This window comes from Nannobrachium achirus, assembly GCF_963921795.1.
Source record: "Nannobrachium achirus genome assembly, chromosome: 1".
Taxonomy (NCBI): Eukaryota; Metazoa; Chordata; class Actinopteri; order Myctophiformes; family Myctophidae; genus Nannobrachium; species Nannobrachium achirus.
This window is the reverse complement of record NC_137810.1, coordinates 29,033,148-29,050,647: the sequence shown is the minus strand read 5'-3', so window position 1 is coordinate 29,050,647 and position 17,500 is coordinate 29,033,148. Positions and strand designations below refer to the sequence as shown.

Genomic DNA, 17,500 nt, shown 5'->3' with positions numbered 1-17,500 from the left:
ATTTAGTTAACGCATTATTTTGTAAAGACACAGAGAGATTGTGTAAAGATAGACGCCCTGTATTATAGAGCTAGGCCTACTTAAAGGAGTAGTTCACCCCCAAAATGACTTTTATTTCTATTGATTACTCACGCCATGGAGACTTGAGTTCAATAAAAAAATAATTGTATTTGTCGCATTCCTAAGACAAAAAATCTATTATGGTAAATTAACCCCACATTTTTCGAATCAAATTATTGTCTTAGGAATGCGACAAAAAAACAAAGAATATTATTGAACTCAAGTCTCCATGGTGTGAGTAATCAATAGCAAAAAAGTCATTTTGGGGTGAACTACTCCTTTAACCACATCAAGAGAAGACAAAGGCCTACTGTACATGATTAAAGGTAGTGTTTGGACATACATATCGTCGTTGTCGGGGGAGAAAACCTTGTATGTCCAAAACCGTTCGTTTTGCATTTATCATTTTAAAAATGTTTTAAACTAGTGAAAACAGACGATCTACAAGCAGCACTTGTAGATCTGCTGTTTTCACTACTTTTGTGCAACAGCCTTGTATGATGAAGCAGGGCTTTACTTTGCGAAAGAACGTACACATTTGAAACCTGGAGATACAAGGTTTCCACCCGACAATGTCGATATAGTGGTTCTACTGCAGTTAATTGTACATTATCCTAATGGTACTTCTACAGTAGAGTGTCTCCTGTGTTACAGTGGCATCATTTACAGCACTTTGATGGAATAGTTTTCAATGAGTGCTATTATAGACCCACTTCTCTGCCTCTAGCCAAGTAAGTCAGCCCTTAATGCCATGGATATTGTTGTATACCTACTGTAGACCGCCACAAAACATTAGTCAGTATCCGGTGTTCAAAGGTTTTTATTTTCTCTCTCTTTTGTTCACTAAACTTTTTTAACTCTTCCAGGTGGTGGACACTTTCTTTACTTTGATTTTTCTTATGGCAGCATGTCAAATCTCTCTCTACCCCTTTTGCACTGCTCAATGGAACATGATGGTGGTGGGTTGTTGCTGTTTTTGTCCTGTGTAGCAGTGATTCTCAACCTTTTTAATTTCAAGGACCCCCAGTTTGATATGCACTAGGACCCCATTGGATATGATTTCTATCTCTGGGGAAGCCAATCTTAACTGTCAAGTCCTCCGTGAGATCCATTTGGTTCCATTTGTACACTTTCAGAGTTACAGGCCTGTAAGGGTCGATTTGGTTCCTAACCATCAATCATTTAGCTGGAACCCCCTCAAGGACCCCTTGGGGTCCCCTTACCCCATGTTGAGAAGCAGTTCTGTACAGTGTATTATATTATATTGTACTGTATGTTCTGTTATGTTTTGGTCTAAGCTAAGCTCAATTTATTCTCCAGTGCACAGCGCTTGTCTGCAAGTGACACCTTTGTGCGACAAAGTATAAATTAAGCTGGGCCTGTATTCCTAAAGAATAATAAACACGTTCTGTATATCACGCACACAAGTGTGTTTTGAATAACAATGCCACAGCTACGGCGTGGCATAATTTTAAATGAGATGAAACGCAGCGTTTTCCCACAAACGCATGCGGTCCTGGCAGTCTGAGAGCGCTCAGTGCGGAGGCTACTGTGGATTTACGCACGGAGCAGCAACAGATGGCTGAGCCCAGGCCCAGAGAGATACAGGTGTACACAGGACAGAGAGAGAGGGAGAGAGAGAGGGCATGTTGCTGTTGGTGGTGCTGTGTCTACCTGTCTCCGTACAGCAACTCGCTCAGGCCTCTTTGATCTGAACACTGAACCTGCCCTGCTCTCCCAAAGTGAGACAGGCAGCCCTGTGATCCTCTCAACAACCTGTGTGTGTGTGTGTGTGTGTGTGTATGTGCGCACGTGCACTTGGCTACACACGAGTGCATGTGTCCATCAACGCTCTGCACAGGCCTCGCCTCTTGTAATGGTTAAATAAAGACTCCCATTTTCCACGGGAGACATGGCCGTGCAGCGTGTGTGTGTCTATAGGGGGAGCCGAGCTGCTATGGAGCGCTTCTCAGTTCTCCGGGCCTGATAAAAGCCTTGCCACAGTTCAGACACCAGCTCAGCAATTCATATAGACAGAGGAGAAGATGGGCCATAAATCATAGAACAAAGTGAAGGGCCCTCCCCTCCCCTTCCCCTCGTTCTCCTGTGTGTGTGTGTGTGTGTGTGTGTGTGTGTGTGTGTGTGTGTGTGTGTGTGTGTGTGTGTGTGTGTGTGTGAGCGGTGCGCTTCATTGTGTGACCTTCCTTCTTCTCTGCCCTGTATGTTTGTGTTTTCACAGCACTCCTACTTCATCGCCCCGGATATCAACGGACTGCCAACCATCCCTGAGAGTGTAAGTGTTCAACGCAGAGCCAGAGAGCCAGAGAGAGAGAGAGACGCGGAGGGATCATGCACTTTGTGAAACTTCCCTCTTCTACCTGCAACACTTTTTGATCGGATGCCGTTATCACCTTTTGAAATCGTTGCATCACTAGACGATGCATCAGCTCCTTTAGTCTTTTGTCTCGTGCTGACGCTGATAACACTGCTGCGCACTCCGTGATCACACGAGCATTCGCTTCAAATTTTACTCAGTGTCCTCTTTTGACTAATCCTTAATTCATATTCCGTCCGTCAGCGATGTCCTGTGCTGAACATAGCTGATGTACAAGATCAATGCGTCATGTAGATTGAGTGACATCGTTATATATAAATTATATCAAAATACGAATTAATTCCACGTCGGTTGTCAGTATTTGTACATTTGCACATACTGTACCTGAAATTCTTCCACTGCATTTACCCATCCTGACTAGAAGCAGTGGATGCCGTTAATATGGTGATCAGGCTTTTAGAAGTAACTACTAAACATAGTTCAAGTGCTCTTTTTGCTCCTTTTTCAGCCTTCAAGCACTGATGATTGATAGCCATTTTCCAAAAATACGTGTGACTGGTAGAAATCGGTCAAGACGAATGAAATGTGAAATGATGTCTGTATTCTCTCTATTTATGCCAAGTTCTGGTTCCCTTTACATGAAGCCAAACACTACGTGGTGAAGTGTAACTAGCATTCCAGGCTATGTACTGGCCAATGGCCAATCCCACTTCATATGCACAGTGTGTAGACATGTAAGGAGTGGTGTAAAGTAGCTAAGTAGGCCTACATTTACTCAAGTTCACAAGTACTGTATTTAGGTACAATTACTTTACTGGAGTATTTCCAATTTCAGTACTTCTACTCCACTAGAGGCAAATATACTTTTACACCACTATAATTATTTGAACACTTTAGTTACTACAATAGTTGCTTTGGAGATTTTGATTATCATTACAAAACATACATTAATCACATCAGCCTTATATACATTTTGCCCATTTGAAAATAGACGATCTACAGGCTCACAATGTGTTGTGATGTGATGCATTGTGAGCTTGTAGATCTGCTATTTTCAAAAGATCTTTATGCATGGCAGTATTGATACTTTTACATAAGTAAAACATTTCAGTACTTTTCCCGCCACTGCATGCATAATGAGTCTATGAGTGTGGAGAACATGAAGTGTGTAAGTGTGTCACTCTGTGCCCTTTTCTCTCCAGCGGAACCTGACTGAGTACTTTGTGGCTGTGGACGTCAACAACATGCTGCAGCTCTACGCCAGCATGCTGCATGAACGCCGCATCATTGTTACCTCAAGCAAGCTTAGCACTGTGAGTCCATCTCTCTCCCTTTCATGCTTTCAGCCGTGCTCCAATCAACATGAACGTGTCTCTTCAGGTTCCTAAATATGACGTTTAGTCATGGTCAGATGATGGTTTCGCATGCTTAAAGGTAGCGTAAGTGATTTCATTTAATTCAAATACATAACAAAATGGGTCTATGTTCTGATAGTACTAGTTACTATAGAGTGTTTGTCCTATTTGGACTTCAGCCTTATCCCCGGTGAGGAGAAAAAATAAGTTTTAGTTGCTCCACCAAAACTGTTGGGTGACAGGTTTTCCTACAATCAAGGAAGTTATTTAAGAAGGAAGGGAAACACGTGACCACATGGGCATTCGTATGGAGCTCAGCATGGGTGCCAGAACTCGCACCGGAAGTACGATAAAATACATGTCAGTGAAGCGACCGCAGTTTTCCCAGTGACCCTGAGCGCAAAGGTGGGGGCCGATGGGCAATAGGCTTCCCACACTCCCGCGCCCCCACCATTGCGCTCAGGGCCGTTGGAAAAACCATGGTCGCGTCAGTGAATGGAGCCGGCTTGATCAGCTCATGAACAAACCTGGAACAAAAACTATTTATTAACTACTGAGACCTTTGTCATCTAATCTGTTCAGGAATATAAAAGAAGACATACCAAAGGTATTTTTACAATCACTTGCTTTTCGATGTGCACAGTACATAATGAAATAATAATAATAACTGTAAATAATAATCGTTTCTGTCCCCGAAGTATCGCGAGATTTGGTTCCCAGACAGGAAACGGTGGATAGTCTCGCGATACTTGGCTCGTTTCGAAACATACTTTTTGCTCTTTAGATAGGCCTACTGCTATAAAATGACACAGTGCACACATCGAAAATCCACACAGCACAAAAAAATGTGTGACATGCCTTCTTTTATTTTCCTGAGCTGAGTATGTTATAAAGGTCTCAATTGTTCAGAAATAGTATTTATTCATGAGCTGCTCCCAGCCGTCCCAGGCTGCCTTGTGCATTCTGCCGAACTTCCGGCTGCAGTTTGGCACCCATGCTGAGCTCCATACGCATGCCCATGTGGTCACGTGTTTCCCTTCCTTCTTAAATAACTTCCTTGCCTACAATCAGGATAGAGTGGGGCCCTTCTCCAATCATGGTCGAATGGCGGGCCTTACGCGCACCAAGCTCCGCCCCCACTTGGTCATGATTGGAGGAAGGCCTCCGCCTGTCAACTACATGAAAACTGAAACTGAAATCACTTACCCTACCTTTAATCCACAAATCATTGCGTACTACAGAATGACTTCATCTGTCTTATGCAGTTGAAATCGTGGAAGGTGTCTCCAGTAAGGTAGCCATAGCGGGGAGTCAAGCAGCCTTATTTAGGTTCATGTATTATTTGGATGTTGGGCCAATATAGAGAAAGCGTTGTGCCTTTTCTGATCTGAACATCTCAAATCAGGCCCCATGCCTTTGAATGTACATGATACATCTTCATCAATATTCCAGCAGGATATCAAACTCCAAGTATTGAAATGAGAACACTGATCAGACACTAGGCTGCCATGCCCTGATCCAGCACCCTGGCAGGCCCATGCAGTCAGAGAGCCTCGCTATCTCTGTTCTGACAGGCTGCAGAGTACTTGCACTGAAGCCTGATTATATTTGACTGTTTGTCTTAAAGCTGCTATATTTTAATGGCCAAGAAAGCCCTAAATTATCCATTTATTACTGCTTTAACTCTCTCTCCATGGTTTCAGTCACTTCTGCTCGTCTGGAGGTGGGGAGGAAGTCTCTGCCAACCTCTCTCCCTGCCTCCCTCTCTTTCTCCATCTCTATCTCTCTCTATCCCTTTGCCTTATCTCTATGACTGCGGCATAGGAGCCAAATGTTTATGACAGTTTGGGGGGGTGGGGGGGTTGGGGTTAGAAAGGAGTGATGTCATCCAGGCCCTATCTGTAGCCAGTTCTGCCTCAGTATCTGCCGGTTTGTGGAACAGCCACGGGGGTTGGGGGTGTGCGTCGGTGTGTGTGTGTGTGTGTGTGTGTGTGGGGGGGGGGGGGTCTGTTGTGGAGCAGGGGGAGTGAGGTGAGGGGGTGGTGGATGGTTGAGGACGGAACCCAAGGTCTCCCTGCGGACCCAGACTCTGTGGGAGCTGTAGAAATTACCCAATCCTCTGAGAATTTCACTCCTCCGCTGCCCCCGCCGAATCCCCAGACCGCCAGCGTCTCCACTCGGAGCGTACACCCTGTGACACTGGGGTTACAGGGTGTAAATTATCAGACCCGGGCCGTGGGCGAGGAGGGGGGGGGGGGGGGGGGGGGTTGTTTTTCTTCCGCCGACGGAGGCAGAGGGACGGAGGTGATTCTGGCCCGTGATTTACAGTCGGCCGCGGCGCTCACAGACAAATCTTTCCTCCCCAGTTTGTTTAACGAATGTATGCCGACAGGATATTTTAAGCGCTTCCACAACATCAGACCTCCACCTCTCCACCACCTTTTTATCCTCTCCCATCCTTCATCCACTCATCCATCTATCCACTCGTCTTCCTCTGGGAGAGATGTGTTTTGGTTTGGTAGCTATATATGTCAGGCACTACTGGAGTACAAAGGCGTTTCACATCTCCACTGGGATTACTACCAGGCCTGGCTGTATTAAACTTCCTCCGTTTTTCTTTTTTTCCCCCTCATTTGTTTGTTTATCTGTTTTTCTCTTCTTTTTTTTTTTTTTACTGTTGAATAGATTGACCTTCCACTTCAAGTTAGAAACGACTGCTAGGAGGGTTGAAACCAGCTCAGTGTGCATACTTGTTTAAAGGCAGGCCCATGCCTTTAACTCCACTGTCCCTTACTGATCACATTGTGTCTGTTGTGGACAAGAAATACATAATTAATCACTGTCGACAGTGACGTTTGTCAAACGTTTGTTGAAGCCGAAGTGTGTGCTGTCACTGAATTGACAAGAAGTATTTGCCGTGCTCACCACCTCAGAGGGTACATCAGAGATGGGTACTTGGTAAGTAGTCCGTTGCCATCTTGCCTGGCTTGTTTTATTTCACTTGGTCGTCTACTGTCCAGCCTCTCAGCCAAGCAAGGAGAGATGGACAGATGGAGGGATGAATGGGGGAATAGAGAGAGCAAGTGGACGGAGAGACACCCACACACACACGCGCATGCACACACGCGCGCACACACACACACACACACACACACACACGCGCACACACACAGATCCACTGCATATATTACGGCCGCTCTAGGCGCTGTCTGCGTGGAAGCCCCCAGTGTGAAACCCACGGTGTGTCAGGCTGCCGGTACATGGCCCCGGCTCGTCTTGCCAAGCAGCCAACAGCAAAGGAATAAATCATGATCTTACAACAATGCATCAGTTGACTTATTGCCGTCTCGTTGACCGGAGGTGAGCGGCACCGCTGTTCTAAAACACGGCCGGAGTGGCGGGTGGCGCGGAGCCCGGCCGAGCGTGCAGCCTTGTCGTAGGGGCCTTACAGTATAATGGGGGCCGCATCGCGCCTTTCCTCTAACTAGTCAGCTGGGAGGCCCCCGCGTCTTTCATCTGCCGGGGCACCCCTCTCCTCTCCGCCCCACAGCCCTCCCCGCCCCAGCTCACAGGCCCTGTCTCAGCCCTGCAGTATACCCTCATCCCACTGCCTCACGGAGGCAGGCCCGGCCCTGGCTGACAGCAGCCCTCTCGTCAGACTGTCAGGGCTATGCTAACAAGGAGCACATCCATCCACCCGGCCCCAGAGTGCCAGCTGCCTCTCGCTCTCCTGTCTGTGTCTCCTCTGCCATATCTCTGTCTTTCTCTCTATTTCTCTCTCTCTGTCTTTCTCTCTCTCTCTCTCTCTCTCTCTCTCTCTCTCTATTTCTCTCTCTTTCTCTCTATCTAATATATATATATATATATATATATATATATATATTTTTTTTTTTCTCTATCTTTCTTTCTCTCTGCATTCCTCTCTCTCTCAGACCGACTCTTCTCTCTCTCACCTTTTCTTTTTCTCTGACTCGTTCTCTATTCTCAGGCCATGTTTCTTTCTCTCCTTTGCCATTCTCTGTTTCACTTGGTCTCTCTCTCTCTCTCTCTCTCTCTCTCTCTCTCTTTCTCTGTCTTGCACGGTTGTCTCTGTCTTTTAATGTCTCTCTGTTGTTGAGCGGCTGCAGAACATCAGGGTGTCCCCTCCCCCTCCCCTCCTTCTTGTTAGATTTCAATAGACATATCTCAGCCCATGTGTCTGACTTACCATTGTGTGCGTGTGTGTGTGTTAGTGTGCTGTGCGTGTGTGCATGTGTGTGTGGGTGCGTATGCACGCACAAGTACAAGTTTGCGCTTACATGACATTTGTGTCTCTGTGTCTTTTTTCTGTGCAACTGCGCGTGTGTTTCCCACTTTCACAGGTGCCTGTACCGTATGTCTTTGTGAGTGTGTGTGTGTATGTGTGTGTGTGTGTGTACATGTGTGGGCGGCCTGGTGTTAGCTAGTGTCTGCGCTGTCCTGCGTGCCCTCTTTCTCTCGCTCCCTGTGCCACCTACTTGTTAGTGGCACACCTGCGTTGTGCCGTTGCCTGACACCGGGTGTTTGTCAACAGAGGCGGGGGTGGGGTGGGTGGGAAGGCGGGTGGGGGCAGTGGTGGGGGGGGGGGGAGCAGAGCGCCTGTAATTGGTGACTTCCTCTGAGAGGGGAAGGTGGAGAGAGGAAGAGACCGGGAGGGGTCGGGCGAGCTGAACGCAGAAAGTACAGAGAAGATTTCTATCTATTTTGTTGCTATTCTATGCGCACAACACTGTGGTACGATGGAGCGTGAACTGGACATGAGGGTCACAGGAATGGACAGAAGGACAGAGCATAGGAGAGGGCAGATGAAGGTCAACAAGCTGTGAGGAGGAAACAGTAGAGCGAGTAGAAGCTGAGGTGAGAGGTGGGAGGGGAGGAAACGGGGGAGTACAGTATGAGTGCCTGTCACAAACCGGGCCACGCGGCCGTGACAAAAGAGGGAGATGCACACACAGCCAAGCCAATTAACAAATGATTTCTGTGAAAATCGCATCACGCGGCTCTCGGGATCCATATGGGAATGGCGTGGCTCCTGCGTGGACTTCATGTGGCCAGCCTGTAACGTCAGTCGTCTATGTGAGTACATAAGCATGACGGACAGAGAGGTAAAAGGGAGAGACAGAGCCTATGTATTTAGCACCCACGCAGTTGTTATGAAAATTAAAGGCATACAAGAAATGTGATGCTGATCGGTTCCTGCAGTTTGCAAAAGTCATATATGTCAAACTCAAGGCCCGCGGACTAAATCAGGCCCGTGAATGAATTATCTTTGGCCCACAGGATGATATTTAATTACTATTAGAACTGGACACAGCTTCTCACACACATTGAATGAGAGCTGCAGAATTTCACAGGTGCGCTGATAAGAGACTATCAAAGTGAATTGATCCAGGTGGTGGTAGGGGTGTGTGGTGAACGACAAAACGAGCGCTCTTACCCCAATCTCACTGAGTTACCCAAACTGACTGTAACATATATACCATTACCAACACAAAAAACCTGATCAGTGTGCATTGTCCCCATTTGAAGTGAGTAGGCTCTTTGCAATGCACTGTAATGGCATTATACATTATACACCTTCATAAACCATGTTATATTGACGTTGCAATCATTTTGTAGCTACGAAATTTGAATTATATTATCCAGATAGGCTATGAAGGTTAACAGAAAACAAACAAATGTGATTTGAATCAATGGAGGGGTCTCATCTGGCAGCCCCTTCTCACTCCCCTGACGCGCTTCGGACTCGCTTTCGGCGTCATCCCTTCAGACGCGCTGGGATGCTTTCAGCGTCTATCTATTACTATGGAAGCGGAGGGAGAGTCTTAGTGCGCATACGCCGACACATGTTTACTCGAGTATGTATCTACCGTTAGTGGGAATTGAACCCGGGCCTTAGTGATCGTAGCCATGCTACCCTACCTACTGAGCTAGCGAGCAGCTGACCAAACCTATTTTTTTTGTTTTTTTAATACTAACTCAACGTGGACACTGCCGCAGTACAGTCCCTTTTGAGCTGCATTCGGACGCAGAAGCAGTCCCCTGGTGAAAATGTACTATTCTGTCCATAACGGCACATAACTCGGTAACGCCGCTCCGTCGTGGATAGTGGCATGATCAGGAGCATCGGTCCGCGGGTAAACCCTACATAGTGGTTTCGAATCCCACTAGGGGAATGAATTTTCTTTTTTCTTAGACCACATACCTGAGGCGTCCCCTACTTGAAGCAGTAGCCATATCCGTGGCGTCCCCCACTTGAAGCATTAGGGTACTTGACAGGTATCTGACAACTTGGGGGTGAGAATGTGTTGCATCTGGATATGTTTTATACCTCTTTGACAACATGGATGGATACATTCTGGACCAGGTGATTGCATAAAGCCCCAGGTGGCCTACCATGCATTTGTAAGGCTCCTTGCACAATTTTCACCGTTATATTGTTGTTTTTTATTCATTCATTTAAATATCGATAACATATTTTTGCTCCTTCGATTTTGGTGGGTGCTCGTAAAATTTTCTGGTTCTCCTACATTTTTAGTAGCACCAGTGCTACCAAGTAAAAAAGTGAATTTCGAGCCCTGAATGTTGCAATGCAATAATACGGTATATAATAGGCTGTGTTAGGTCAAGATTCATGTGCAATCATTTCAACTAGAAGCTCGCGTCTAGTCAGGGACCGGCCTACTCGGGAATGATGTAAATAGAGAATGAATGCTCCGCCCTTTAATGTAAACCCCATTATACCTGTTTGTGTTGTCATAGGACCCGTTTTGACCATCTGTTTGCCCGTGTCCATTTATGCCCATATATAGAGATATCTGTCTGTCTGCGTAAATTTTATGCCCATATATGGAGATCTCTGTATCTGCCTGACGGGCAGCAGAGCGTCTAGTCGTGGACCGGCCTACTCGGGAACGATGAAAATAGGGAATGAATGCCCCACCCTTTAATGCAAACCCCGTTATACCTGTTGTCATAGGATTTGACCATCTGTTTGCCTGTGTCCATTTATGCCCATATATGAAAATATCTGTCTATCTGCGTCCATTTTATGCCCATATATGGAGATCTCTGTATCTGCTTCTGGAAAACCGTGTATCGGGTCGGGTCGAGGCCGGGCACTGTACTCCGTGCTGTGGCGGGGAACGTGTGTGCCGAATTTGAAGCCAGTGGGACGAACGGTTCTCGAGATACGCGGATTACATACATACATACTCACAGAGATTTTCTCTCATTTATTGTAAGATAAGTTTTAAATAAACATTGAACCAGTCTGGCCCTCGACTTGTAGCATTTTTTTTATTTTGGCCTTCTGTGTATTTGAGTTTGACATCCCTCTAGACATACAGACAGACAGACCCACAGACCAACTCTCAGAGGGCTAGACTCTTGTTGAAAAAAATGAATAACTTACAAGGAGAACTTAAACAAACAATGGCACATGTAATTAGTACAGTCAGCAGTGTATGTGGGCGAATCAGTGGAAAAGTGTCAAGGCAATGTTATATATGGTGCAGCAACACAAGCCAAACGTCAACCAAATAGCAAATGGGACTCACAGGGAGGAGGAGGGAGTTTAACTAGTTTTCAAGAAAAACTGGTGATTCACACTAGCAGCAGCAAAGCAACAGGCTTAAAGTATTTTTTGTTGCACTGCAAAAAAAAAGGTTGAGCTGGCTTAAACGTTTTTCAGGGCTACATTGACACAGTGAAGCATCAATCAATATGTCTTCGTTTCACAATTTCCACTCACCATCTCTCACCATCTCTCCATACTGTTCCATTCTGTTTAAGGAAGGAAAAGTAATTATTGCTATCAAGCAGTTCCCTGTGCTGTTTAAACCTATCCTTTTCAACAGTGACTCCGTGACAGTATAGATCACCAATGCTTGGTCTTTTTGTAGCTTTTGTTGGAGTGGTACTGCACACAAGAGACTTCACATTACCAAAAACTGGTTCTTGGGTGACCACACAATCTGAGCCCTGGCCTTCAACGTGCCAGTAAGCATGATTGATGTTGTTATTGCCAAAAAAAAAAAAAGAAATGCATATCACCAACATATCGTCGTTGTCGGGTGAAAACCTTGTATCTCCAAGTTTCAAATGTGTACTTTTGGCAAGTAAAGCCCTGCTTTATCATACAAGGCCGTCACACAAAAGTAGTGAAAACAGCAGATCTACAAGCACACAACGCCTCGCACCGCGAGGCGTTTTGGCTGTTTTCGGCTGTTTTCACTAGCTTAGTTCATTTTTTAAATGATAAATGCAAAACGAACGGTTTTCACCCGACAACGACGATATATTTGTACATAGGATAAAACTCAAAAGAACCCGAGAACTTATTTCAGAAACAACAGTATTACAGGTGTATTACAGTGTGTTCCCTCTTGGAGTGAAGTTAACACACACATTGCCCAAGAAATCTAAGGGGCTCTTTTTTAGTGACAGGCCACAGAAACTGCTCTCAGGAGTCCCTCGAACACGTCTCCCAAAAACAGGGTGCGCTGGATATAACCATTACCATACGCCTCAGCCCATGCATTTGCAAACAAGACCCTGCATCACATCCAAACAACGGACTCAAACACATCAAATTTGGATGGACGATCCCACAAATTGGCAAGAGGGAGACGCACACAACCAATCCAGATACAATAACTAATTATATTCATTTAAAAAAGAAAATAAGACTAGAGCAATACTATAAAAGTTGTATTAATGCAGTGTATTCAGGCCCCCCTCTTCTCATTGGCTCTTTCTGCTCAATGTCTCTCCATCTGCATTTCTCTTCAACATCGGTCCAGGCTGCTTGGCTAAAGAGGGAATGAAGTGGGTAGAAAACATACCATGGCAGGGGAGACTCTGACGTTAATCACTTAAACCCTATATATGCAGTTTGGCTGGAGTCCCCCAGGGTTCTGTACTTAGGTCCGCTCCTTTTCCCCCCTCTACAGTAAATCTCTTAGAGGGAAAGTCTCTACAAGCTTGCAACGCATCCCAACGCGACACATGGTGAGCTTGCTGACCTGCTACTTTTGCTGCACGTTCACCTTCTGTATATACATAATATTAGGGACCCAAGGATTCTAGTGATTAAGGACGTTAGAGCAGTGGTTCTCAACCTGTGGGTCGGGAGCCCCAGAGGGATCCTCAGATGATTTTTTTTTTTCTTTTTTTTTTTCCAGATGACAGTGAAGTGACAATTTAAGCCTTTTTAATATCTATAGTATAATTTTGCAAATGTCTGACTGAGTGAGTGAGTGAGTGAGTGAGTGTCTGTCTGTCTCAGCGTTTCTCCTCGGTGGCTGGAGCAATTGATCTGAAATCGCATCACCATCAGCATATGAACACACCTGACATAACTGTGAAGCCCGTTTGTCACTTTCACAAATCGTATGCTGTATAATAGCATTTTTATGGTGTATCTATATCTATTTAGCCTACAGTACCTTTTGTGACCACACATGTTAAGGGAGGGGCGCTGTGGGGGACGGACAGTATCTCTGTAGCCATTAAACCAGTTAAAGTTACTTTCCATCCCTCATATACTGTGTGCACAGTGCACATCCCATAACCCACATACTGCACATCATTTTGGAGCTCATATCTTTGAACGGGTAAGAGCTAGTATATAAAAAAGAAGAAGAAAGAAAAGACAAAGACCATTACTGTATCAAACTATACAAAAAAAAATGGTTAAACATCGGCCAAATTGTCAAATAGTATAAGAAAGAGGAAAACATTGTGAAAATAGCCGATCTGCTATTTTCACAATATTTATCTGTGGAACCGAGTACTCCTACGAGGAACTCCTACATCCTCCAAATGCTTATCAGGGTAGGGGGGTCCCCAATTCAAATATGATTATTTTTGGGGGGTCACTGCCTGATAAGGTTGAAAACCACATAGCGTTAGAGGTCTGTGTTGTCGCAGATGTTTTCAGGGCAGGGAGGAGCTGATCTGAATAAGACAAAAGGCAGATGAAACATGACGGTCATGATGAGTGAGCGAGTGGTGTCTTTTTGGATGACTGAAGGCCATAATTCCTTTGAATCACACACTGTAGTGATTCAAACCCATTCCCAACTAACTGTTTCCCATTCTTCCCGATTCTTACAGATGTGCAACTTTTACCCCGACAATTCATTCTTTCCCTCTCTCTTGTGTGTCAATCTCTCCCCCTCTCTCTCTCTCCGTCCCTCTGTCCTCTGTATTCCTGTCCGTCTGTCCCCCTGACCTTTAGTTCCATAGAGGGGATCAGGGAAAGCCAGCGTCAGTGTGGCATCTTTCTGTCTGAGCTGCAGAGCGTTAGGAAAGCTCTCAGGGCAGAACCAAAGACCTGGGTTGCTTTTTGATGCAGGCTGTCGCTGTATAATCGGTTAGCCTCTCTCAGAGGAAGGGGCATAACGCACACACGCACGCACGCACGCACACACACACACACGCACACACACACACACACACACACACACACACACACACACACACACACACACACACACACACACACACACACACACACACACACACACACACACACACTGAGTGAGAGGCAGGCAGCCCCTCATTACCGGGCAGAGCCCCTGTCCCAGAGGACTGGACCCAGCACCTAAAGCAGACCTAATCCCGTATTTGTTCTTGGGGACTGTATCTGTGATTCTCCATTGAATGGAATATTAAGCACCCAGGTCTTTTGTGGAGCGTGTAAGCCATTTGGCTCCACTCATCTATTATTTATCAGGCTGGCAAATATTTTATCAGCCTTAGCCTCTCGCGACCCGCTCTCATGTGGAGCAGGAGAAAAGAGAGGGGGGGAGTGGTAGGGGGGGTCCTTGATAACAAATTTCTCTTTCATTTTCCCCTTCCTATATGGTCTTCTTGTACTTTTCTCCTTGTCTGTTTGTGGAAGCTGATCCAAGGACGGAGGGGTTTTATTTTTAGTGGAATATGATATCAGAGGGAGATATGTGAGCTATTCCTCTGTAGTTGTAAGTTACCTCCTCACCCCACACATCACCTCCACTTTGGAGAGAGCAGGGGTGAAAACCAAAGAAAAAAAGTTGATTTGTTTTCTAAATTATGATCGTAGGATCAGTTAACTGCTTCCTTCACCCCTCCCCACATATACACACACGCGCTTGCGCGCACACACACACACACACACACACACACACACACACACACACACACACACACACACACACACACACACACACACACACACACACACACACACACACACACACCATCTTAACCTGCAGTACTCCCTCCAGCCAGCCGTCCAGTCTGACGAAAAAAGAAGCAGAGAGAGAGAGTGTGGGAGAGAGAGAGAGAAAGAGAGAGAGGCCTTTCAACCTGCGAGTAAATCATGCCAGTTGGGGCTCACCTCGAGGCCTGGTGGAGATAATTGCAGTTGGTTAGCGAGGTGTTCTGTGCCATTAGCTCCTGCTACCACACAGTGTCTGCATGGGGCCTCTGTCCTTCTCCCAGAGGAGACACCACCGGCCTGTTGGCTCGCTGCTGGCCCACGTGCCTGTGTTTTAACATGCGTGTGTTTGCAAGTGTATGCGCGCGTGTGTTCACATGCATGTTTGTGCCTGTACACATCTACAGTATGCGCGTGTATGTTTGTGTGTGTACATTCATACATTATTATGTCTGCAACTCTGCATACATGTACTAGGTGTGCGTGCGTGTGCCAGCATATTGAATGTGTGTGTGAATTTATGTGTTCATGTGCATAATGTGTGTGTGTGTGTGTGTGTCGGTGACTGAGTGTGTGTGTATTGTGTGTGCGCTCACTGTGCTCATGAATGTGGGAGTAGAAGTATTGTACTGTATCTTTTACTGAGTCTGGCCATTGACCTTCCCTTCATCACTATTTCAGTGCCTTCGTCACCGGCTCAGAACAGAGAGAAGTCCTCCATAACTACAATAGCCTTTCGCCAAGTGCTACACTTTCACACATTAATATTCATAGCATTGATTTATTTTCAGAATGAAGGGAAGGAGAGAGGAAGAAGAAAAAAAAAAATACCCACAAACTGTTTGCCAGCGAATTAATCCTGACAGGAGCGTGCCATTGTTGTGTTTCATTTGAAGACGGCAGGCAGCAGGAAATATGCATATGCAGATACACGGAGCAAGACACCAATTAAATGTTGATTAAGTCTTAACTATTGTGGGAATGGGTTTTATGAGAGATTGTAGGGAGACAATAAAAAAAAGATCATTGTTTGAGTTTTCCTCTTTTTTTTTCTTCTCTCCAGCCGATGTGAAAAATGAATGCAGTTAAAACGAGGCACGCGGACACACACACACAGACACACACACACACACACACACACACACACACACACACACACACACACACTACTGTGAGCAATTCAGATGTTGGTGCTTTTTCTTGGGGCGGGGGCGAGTCATGAGGGACAGGTGGGCCCCTCGTCTTCTTCTTCATTCTCTGGCAGTGGTGGTTTTTGAGTCGCCAAGCGTAGCCGCTTTTGGCCGGTCAATTGTGACATTGTGTGTGTCAGTGAGCCGGGGGTCTCCTGGTGGTGATTTGTGTGTGTGTGTGTGTGTGTGTGTGTGTGTGTGTGTGTGTGTGTGTGTGCCTGTGCTTCACACAGTGAGTGTGAAGCGGCGGTGGTATAACAGCGGCTGCTACTCCAGGGTCCCGGCGGTATTGGCCCAGCCCGCAGTCTCTCTTGGCTAACTCATGTTTCATTCTTTGGCAATTTGCCCTAATGAAGTCCCACCGGATCTCCCAGACCTCTGTTCTCTTTCCATATTTAATCATGTTATTTTAATCTGGAGGATGAGCTAACGCCTCTCGTTCTCCTGATGCGTGTGTGTGTGTGTGTGTATGCGCGCGCACGCGCGTGTGTGTGTGAGCGTGTGTGCAGCAGGTCATTACATTACTATGGCTCGGCTTTGGGTTTGTGTGTATGGGGTGGCTGGGGTGTCAAAAGAAAGACGTATACTTTAAGACAATGGGAGACAGTGACTTTTATTTGCTGCACCAGTTTCATCTCAGCCTGACATGGCTCCTTTGAGCGCTGATGGCTGTTCTTTATGTGATCGTTCTTCATTCTCTGTGTGTAAATGAGGTTAATTATTCCACAGCTCTCCGCTGTAAATGCAACGTACAGTGGCATGGTGGGGGGTTTGGGGTTCCATGTGCGTCTTTGTTTTTGCTTTGTGTTTGAACGCGAGAAGTTTTCTACAGTGAAAACTTTTATAATGATTCTTGAGTTTATTTTGAGTTTATTTTTGTGTCGAGTCTAGCCAGCAGTACATTACATATTCTACTTCCCATTTGAAGTATTGAATTAGACTAGTAATAGTCTTCATCTGGTGACCCGCCACTGCCAAATAAACATCTTTCTTTCTATCTTTCTTTCTTTTGTTCATTTGTTCGTTCTTTCGTCTCTTCATCTCTAAAGCTCAGCCTCGGTCTACACCCTACCTCTCTGTATGTTTAGTTATCTCTCTTCATGTTGTTGCCCATGTTAGGTTAAAACAGGTTCATGTCTGGAGTCTCATTATCACCTTTCAACCTGTTGTTTTCGCTCATCTTTTAATGGTGGTATAGCTCCTTGGCTGTGAGTGTTCATCAATGCAGGACCAACAACACTCTATCACACATTGTGTAGTATCTGATATGAGATGCTCAAGACCAACTCCATGTTTGGCAATCAAAAATGCAAAGAAATAAAGCTTAATCAAAGAG

General features: G+C 45.7%; 1 protein-coding gene across 1 annotated transcript in view; it reads left to right on the top strand.

Annotated features, from left to right (window-relative positions):
• dennd1b (DENN/MADD domain containing 1B) overlaps positions 1–17,500 on the top strand; it is a 190,385-nt gene that overhangs the window by 87,974 nt on the left and 84,911 nt on the right. Inside the window, exons 9-10 of the mRNA XM_080732823.1 lie at positions 2,300–2,353; positions 3,598–3,708. Coding sequence (XP_080588949.1) covers positions 2,300–2,353; positions 3,598–3,708 — 165 coding nt within the window. The remainder of the gene's footprint in view (positions 1–2,299; positions 2,354–3,597; positions 3,709–17,500) is intronic.